Here is an 8,175-nt window from a genome sequence, read left to right as displayed (position 1 = left end):
CATTGGGAATGGCCATGATGATTAGTCGCTTGGCCTTCTTGTCAGTTTCCACACGCTCAATATCGTCTTCATCCCAGTTTTTCTCATCCTTGGGCATGTAATATGCAGGAATTTCTGCTGTGGTATTTGTTCCTGGGACTCTTGGGACAAGAGTCTGTGGAACGTAAGGACCCTCCATTACAGATCGCAGGAGGTCTCTGTCCATACCTTTCAAGAAGCTTACCATCCTTATTTTCCATTGTGGATACTCTTCTCGTTGAACAGTTGGAGGCTTGGTGAGGGAACCAACACTATATGCGGAATTCCAGTTGGCCATCAAGAATTTTTGAAGAGAGAAAATTTACGTTTTTGGTGAAGATATTTCGTAAAAAACGTGAATTGAGAGATTTTATATGATCGTTTGATTGGAAAAACAATCAATTGGCTCTGATACCAATTGTTGATCCCAGATCTCTCAATAACACTAATAATCAGGTTAAGAATATTTAATGAACAAAATGATAAACACTCAAGAACAGTGTATGAACATTCAAAGAACAATCTTGAGTGCCAATAATTTCACTTTATTCAATATGAAAACGTAAAAGCGACTTCGATTACAATAGGCTTAATCACCTATTTATACTAGTGATAAGAAGATAACTATCTAGTAAAACTATTTAGCCAATCTTCTAGGAAAGATAATGTTTATCTAAAGTATGGATAAGCTATAAATCGAGATAAACTTGAAATCCAGCTGTCGATTAGTTATCTCCAGCTGTATTCCATGGGATGATGATTCAACCTTATCTTCATATCTTCATCGTCTGCCTCTGGTTGAACTGCTGAAGAAAACTCTAAGTGTTGTTGACCAGAGGGGTGATGAAGATGCTCTTTCCATCGCATCTCTGGTCGATTCATCGACCCTCTGGTTGTTCTCAGACTTGGTCAATTTTGTCTTAACGTCTTCATCGGTCTTTTGGTTCTTCATCACTTATTGTTCTTCATTACTTTTACACTTATGAATTATGGGGTCTAAAACAAGATTTAACATCTTGATTAGCGAACTTGGAATGCTAAACGCTAAAGATTAATTTCTTTCAACTATTTGCACAATTTGTTGTTGTTGTTGATGATGTTGTTATTGCTGCTACAATCATCGTTGATGTTATCCAGATCGATTGGTGGACGATTTTCTTCATTGTTGCTTTCACAACATGATTGTGCATCTTCGGCCAACGCCCCCGCGTCGTTGACACATGTCGTCGTGGTACGGTGGCGGTAATCGTCATGGACGACCTGTTCTAGAACTTGCTTCAAGTTGTTGCGTAATGCGTTGGCTGTTGCTTCGTTTGTTTGAGCTAATTCTCGCCAGATTTGATTCTCTACACACAGAGACTTGACTTTCTCTTCCAATGCCCAATTTAATTTGGCGATCTTCACGATTTCTTCTTCTTTAGCTCTCAATCTCTTCGAGATTCCTTCCTCAACCGCTGCGATTATTCTCCTTGAATTCCTCTTTCGTCTCTCTTCGACGTCGAGTCTCACTTTCTCCGTTTGTTATCGATCGTTCAATAAAATTTAGGAACCAATTTCACCGACAAAATGAGAAAGTGCACGAAATCAAACAAGAGGATAAGATTATTACATGATGAGCGATGAATTGATCAATCTCTAATTGTTGTTGTTGGATCTGCAAAGAKATGTCTTCTCCGAGAAACGTATAGTTTCCAMAACGCTCCATTTGAYTCTGGTTCATGTTATGACTGTTAACAAAGGAAAGCAAGGTATTGATCTCAGAAGAATCCCTTGGTCGTTTCCTAGAAACTGGTAGGCTGCAAGTTAGGCCGCTTTTCGCCTTGATAGGAGCAGTATCCGCCTTGTTTCAGTGATTCTTTCTATGACTGAACATTTTTAGTAAGTATATCTTTTTTATACTTATCTTTTCTTAAAATCAAAATGATCACTGAACCTTTCTTCTTTCAGTGATTCAAAAGTTTTTAAAAGATAGTTTTAGTGTTTCTCTTATCACTGACTCTTGTATGGAAATATATTCTTCTAAGATATTTTCTTTTTTTAAAACAAAACCATCACTGAAGCTTTTCTTCTTTAGTGATCAAATGTTTTAAATGGTTGTCTATTCAGTAATTCTCTTTTCACTGAATGTGACTCTTTGAATTTCTTAAACCTTTTCGTTTTAAAAGAAATAGATTATGAACCATCTTTTTGATGACATTGTCTGTTACCAATATGAGTTGCTTTGAGACGCGCGTAAAAGTCTGACACACGCGACCTCCTCCAACTTCCATCCAATCATGGATGAGAACGTGCCATTTTTTCATCATGGCGTTTCCTCAACAGTCGTATTTTCCTCTCTCCTATTTCTTTTTCTCTCTACTCCTACCTATAAATATGAGACCTCTCCTCTCATATTTTCTTTACGCTTTCAAAATCTTTTGACGAACCTCTACCAAAAAGAACTTGCAAGCAAGAACTTCCTAAGAACGCTCAAAAACACCTTCGACGTTTTCTTCTAAATCACTAAGGTTGATATTTCTTCTTTAACTTTTTGAACTGTTCTTCTTCTTCTTCTAATTAAACTGTTGTTTGTTCCTTTAAGAACTTGTTCTCTTAAAATACAAACATTAAGATTATTAACACATTCTTTTTCTTGGTTATAATCTAAAGTTTCAAAAACACTTATTCTTCTTGAAAAACTCTAATATCTTCTTTGTGGATTTTTCAAAAGAAATTTTGTTGTTCTAAAACTTAAAATGATTACATCCTAATCTTGGACTACTAACAAAACCTGTTATTTCTTACTTCATAACCAAAACAGACAATGGTTGCCAAGAACGTGAACTTTTCTGTTGAACACGTGACCTTCAAGGCCAACAACCACGTTGCCTTGTTGAACATTCCTTCAAACAAGTCTATCTACGAGGATGCTACATCCTTCCTCAAGATGTCACCAATTGCCTACACTCTCACCCATGAACCTGTCATGGTGAAAAAGGCTCTTCAGCAATTCTGGATGACCGCTGAAGTGGTGCAGGACATTGGCAAACACGGTTGACAGGTGGTGAAAATCTCCTTCACCTTCAACCGCATGACCGTCAGCTTTGGTGTGACGACGCTAAGGCATGCTCTGCGATTTCCCAAGGGTCCCTTCATCAGCGATCCTTCCACTGAAATCATCATCGCTTGCCTCGATGACATTGGCTATGCCTGGCCTATGAAGAAAGACTCTAGCGAACCCCTCAAGTCGTTGTTGAAGATAGAGAAGAACCGCATGCCAGCTGTGTAGCAATACCTCTTCTCCCATTACATCCAGTGCATGGGTGGAAAGACTGGAGGTCAAGATCAAGGCTTGAGGGTGACTCTCAACATTGGTGTATCTGTCATTCGCACTGTCGACCATTTCTTTGGCTATTTCTCTAAAGCCATTGCCAAATAGGGGGAGACAGAGTCTGGAGCTGCTCCTTCAATTGCTGCTGCCACTGAACCTGCTACTGTTCCAGAGACTGACGCTGAAGCTGAAGCTTCTAAAGCTGAAGTTGAAGCTTCTAAAGCTGAAGTTGAAGTTTCTAAAGCTGAAGTTGATGTCATTGATGAAAACGCAACTTCTTGTGAAGCTCCTGTAGCTGAGGATGTTGATGCCATCCGAGCTGGTGCTGATGCTCGTGACGATGATCTTTCAATCACCTCTGCTGCTAAAGCTGTGATATGGAAGATAATAATGAAGATGATGATGAAGAAGATGGTGAATCTCCGGACCTTCCTGACACTGGTGAAGATCTGATGATGATGATAAAGACGACGATGATGACGACTTCACCATTCAGTACCATAGACCTGTCGGTGCCACGAAAGGCATCGCGCTCATGGATTTTGCATCACAGGGGGAGCAAGAGGAGAAAGAAGAGACTCAAGAAAAGAACCAGAACACCAAGTCGAAAGATAAGGGTGTTGTTGAATAAGGCAACCTAAAGGTACTGTTCCAACCTCTAGAATCCTTATCAAAGAGTCCTCAAGATTTACCACGATAACTTCTATGTATCAACTTTCCATCCCTTTCACTACCTGCGGTCGGCTGGAGGAATGGGTCCTTGAAAACCCATCCCCCAACACTCCCACCGACCAGCAGATGTCTCATCTAAAGGAGTCGCTCAACCAAACTAAAGTAAAAATCCCTCTTCGTACCTCTAGTTGTGGTGAGTTCTACTTCTTGTCAAAAGCTGAAAGACTCGAGGCATTCAAGGCCAAGGAAGAACTCAGAATTCAAAGACAACAGACTGAGGATAGCTTAAAGTTGGCCAAGTCTCTTGCTGCCAAAGTTCTTCCAAGAAAGAAATCCAAAAAGATGGTGCATGCTGTCCAGGCCCAGGCTAAGCTTATTTCTATTGTAGAAGTTGAACGCGAGAAAACCCTGAAGCTGGCCGAGCATGAAAGTAAATGAAGCAAAAAACATTTACACAAGAGGATCAGTCCTCACCCAATTTCAAACGTCACCATCAGTGGATGGACCAAAGACGATGGAGTTCTGGTCTCGATGCTCATCCCCAGGGATAACCTTGACGCTGTCACGGAGTACCCTTCCTACCTTAGAGAGTATGGCTACAGTGAATGGCTGGAGTCTGCCAAGCCATTCAGTGCTCAAAATCAAGACATAAGCCGATCATCGAATACATCATCTATGATCTGATCAAGAAGATGTCCAGGTATGTTACTGTCCCTGAAAAGCCTACTCTGAAAAAAGGTGGAAGACGAAGAAGACCTTCAAGTCCTTATGACGGACCAACCCTGAGGAACGAACATGAAACAAAGTTCTCCTTGAATGAAGTCTTGAAGGCTTCGAAGAAGCCAGACATTTCTATGTTAAACCTGTCATTGCCAGCAAAGGGTCCTTACATACCTAACACTGTGCACATGAAGCCTGAGCTAGGATTTATCTTCCTTGACTATGAACGCAAAGTCAGCTTTCAAAGAATGTCTGAGTTACATCTATGCCCGATGGAACATCTCGTGTACATCAGAATCTGGCTAGATGATGACATATATGGTGAAGTGATGGACCGCAAGATCAGAAAGGAATTCCTACATCGAAAGGAGCACAGAGAAGAAGTACATGGCTACATCAACCTGAGCAACTTAGATTAGTTATTTCTATTTCGTAATTTGTCCATTCACAGTATGTCTTTTGTATTCTATGTCTATATTTAGTGTTCAACTTATATGTTATAAGTCTAAGAAATGTATCGAAAAACTTGTAATTTTTTCTTTGAATTAATATAAGTATTTCATTTGCATCATTGAAAAAGATCCCTGAAAAGAGTAATAGGGACACATGCCTATGAGTTCCAATGTTCTCTTACAGTAACTGACAATCTATAAGTCAGTTAACATGCTTTCAGTTTCAGTTTCCCTTCTTGTAGTTTTTCTTAAACTTGTAACTTAAGAAAATTTATTAAGTAAAAACTAACTCATTGAAAAAGATTCCAAAACAGTTAAAAGGGACATGTACTTTATATATAACTTTTCCTTACTGTTATTTGATAAGGCAACTTTCTTTATGTTGTTTTGTTATCATCAAATAGGGGGAGATTGTTGATCCTCTCTCTCATTGATTTGATGATAATCCCTTTTTACCTATTTCTAAGCATTATGTTTCTGTCTTTCAGTTACAGCGATCGTCACTGAGTTTGTTCAGTGATCGCTAAAACATGTATTGTAAATCCTACAGCGACAGCGATACTTCAAGAAGACAAAACTCACACCAAAGAACCTTTAGCTAAAGTCGAAGACTGAAACTGAAGATTAGTGACTGGTGAATTTGTGATCTGAAGCAGCATTCAATGATTACAACCTGGTCAACATATGTGTGAAGACTTCCCAAGCGTCAACGAATGCTGAAGAGAGCTTCAGCGTTATTCCATTATTCAGCGATCAAATGAAGCTTGTTGTGCAAGTTGCTTTTGTCTTGTTCTTGCACACACAAAGGATAAACCCATACCCTTTCTAGAGTGTAGTACGATACGGAGCCGACTAGTTGACTCTATTACCCACAAACTCCACGAAAGGATGTTTGCTCATGAATAGGCTTTTGTACTATTCACTGTAGTAAAGGACAAGCTTTTCTCTAAAAACTTGACGCGTGTTTAAACCCTACTGCATTGCATTAAATGTGCCTTTAATGCAATGGATATAAATAGATGTGTGCTCTCTCCATGTCGAGACACTACTAATCCTTATGTGCATACATGAAAAAACACACACGTCTAAGAATACTCACGCTTATCTTCAAGCAAGTTAGAATCCCTGTTAAGTATTCTAAAAGTTCTTACCCAGAAAGAACTTATTTCCTTCTTTATATTTCAACAAATCTTTTCTCTTTTCTAAGAATATCTGTGTGTAAACTTAGATTGTTTTAGATAGGTTTTTCTTTACCTTATCTATTTCTGCATACAATCTTGTAAAAGTCTGTATTGATCTTTCTTTATCATTATATATTTTTAAATTTAAAAGTTCTTTGTGTTTGTATTCACCCCCTCCCCTTTCTACAAACTGTTCTATAAAACTCTTGTATACCCTGACGAGACCAACAACTTCTCTTTCTTTGTATATAAATAAAGGATGCATTTGTGATAGAAAAGATGCAAAACACCATATTGTTTTGAAGGGTGGCTTCCAGTAAGCACCCTTTCTCTCTTTGCTAAACTAATTTTTGTTTCAGCTATTTATATTTTACCGTTATTTATTTTATCTTATCTCGTCTTTTATATTATCGTCACAATATTATTGTCATATATTTTCATCATCTTTTATTTACCACAACTTAAATTTATGTCGTTATTTATTGTAAACTAGTTATTTATAAGCTTTTAATTAGTTGTCATAATTTCGTTTAGATTATCGTTACCATGTTTATTAATAGTCGTAGTTTGTTTTATATTTCTCGTAACTTACTTTCGTTTTTATTTTAATTCCTCGTAGTTTTTTAATTTACGATTATTTTAATTTTAGGTGTCGTAAAACTATATTTCTATGCAAATTTCTTTTCTCGTTTTTAAAATAGATATATAAGGATCCCGAGCGATGATAGGCTGACAACATTAGCTTGGGTGTAGGGTAATGCTAAGATAAAAGATTGACTTTTATGATAGAAATTTGTTAAATATTAACAAATCTTTTCAACCATTTATTCAAGGTTATATTGATAAATATTGCATCTCTCTTGACAAGTTGATTTTTGCAGAAAAATGTTAACAGTTTGATGGACTTAGATATAAGCCATCTCGAACACATCAACTTGAATAATACGGAAGTATACTCGAGAGAGTTACTTAGACTCAAGGAGACTTGTTTCCATTCCGTACAACTTATACAAGGGATAGATTGTGCCATTGCTATAACTGATTTTATTTTAGAAACAATAGAATCTTTCCTTGGATAATTGCCCTTCTCAACCTTGAGATAGTACCTTACACAAGCTGATGGTTGGTTAAAGATAAGTTATTATCTACAAAGTTCTATTTGATTTATTTGTCTAAAAATCTTAACTGATCCCTACACCATTGCTTTCCTTTAAATTAATTATTTGCATCATTTTGTTTTAAAGTTACCAAACCAAAAACAATTCTTCGAACTCGCAATCTGAAATCTAATCTTTTTCTGGACTTTATCTAAAACCTTTAACACATTTTTACCTATGGATCAATATTCAGTATTTTACCCTTTTTATTACTTGTAAAAGACGACAATTGGTTGATACATGTATACTTGTATGAGTCTCCATTTGCACATAGTCTGAGAGATTTTTTCTTCATATAAATCTCGCACCACAGCTCAATGACTTCTCTCACTCTGTCCTGCAAGACTTGAGGCAGAATAAAAGTGGAGGGAGCCATTTGTGTAGGAGCAGTAGAAGGAATGCATTTCTCTTTTGGAGCAACGATTGATGGAAGGGAGGAGTGATTGATGCAAAAGCCAATCTTGACTTCCTTTGGATGAGAGGAATGTCGTCGTCTTCTTTAGATTCTAAAAGAATCTCTTGAACATTAACTACTTGTGAAGAACGCACATTCTAAGCCAATGGAGCCTTTCGTTTTTAGTCTTATGATGGTGGAGGCATGTTAGAATCATCCATTCAGGTTGATGATGTATTACCTTCATTAGAGGATAAATCCTCTCTGGTTC

General features: G+C 37.5%; 1 protein-coding gene across 1 annotated transcript; it reads right to left on the bottom strand.

Moving 5' to 3' along the window:
* Window positions 1–1,083: 1,083 nt before the first annotated feature.
* On the bottom strand, window positions 1,084–3,304 carry LOC112502006 (probable BOI-related E3 ubiquitin-protein ligase 3). The gene is made up of 3 exons (XM_025105802.1): window positions 3,188–3,304; window positions 1,630–1,858; window positions 1,084–1,538 (listed from the first exon to the last, which is right to left on the bottom strand). Exons 1-3 carry the CDS (start codon window positions 3,302–3,304, stop codon window positions 1,084–1,086), a joined length of 801 nt encoding a protein of 266 aa, XP_024961570.1.
* Window positions 3,305–8,175: the final 4,871 nt, after the last annotated feature.

The sequence above is a fragment of the Cynara cardunculus genome, unplaced genomic scaffold (assembly GCF_001531365.2).
Source record: "Cynara cardunculus var. scolymus isolate 2C unplaced genomic scaffold, CcrdV1 Un_Scaffold_833, whole genome shotgun sequence".
Lineage (NCBI taxonomy): Eukaryota > Viridiplantae > Streptophyta > Magnoliopsida > Asterales > Asteraceae > Cynara > Cynara cardunculus.
This window is presented reverse-complemented; position numbering and strand designations above follow the sequence as displayed.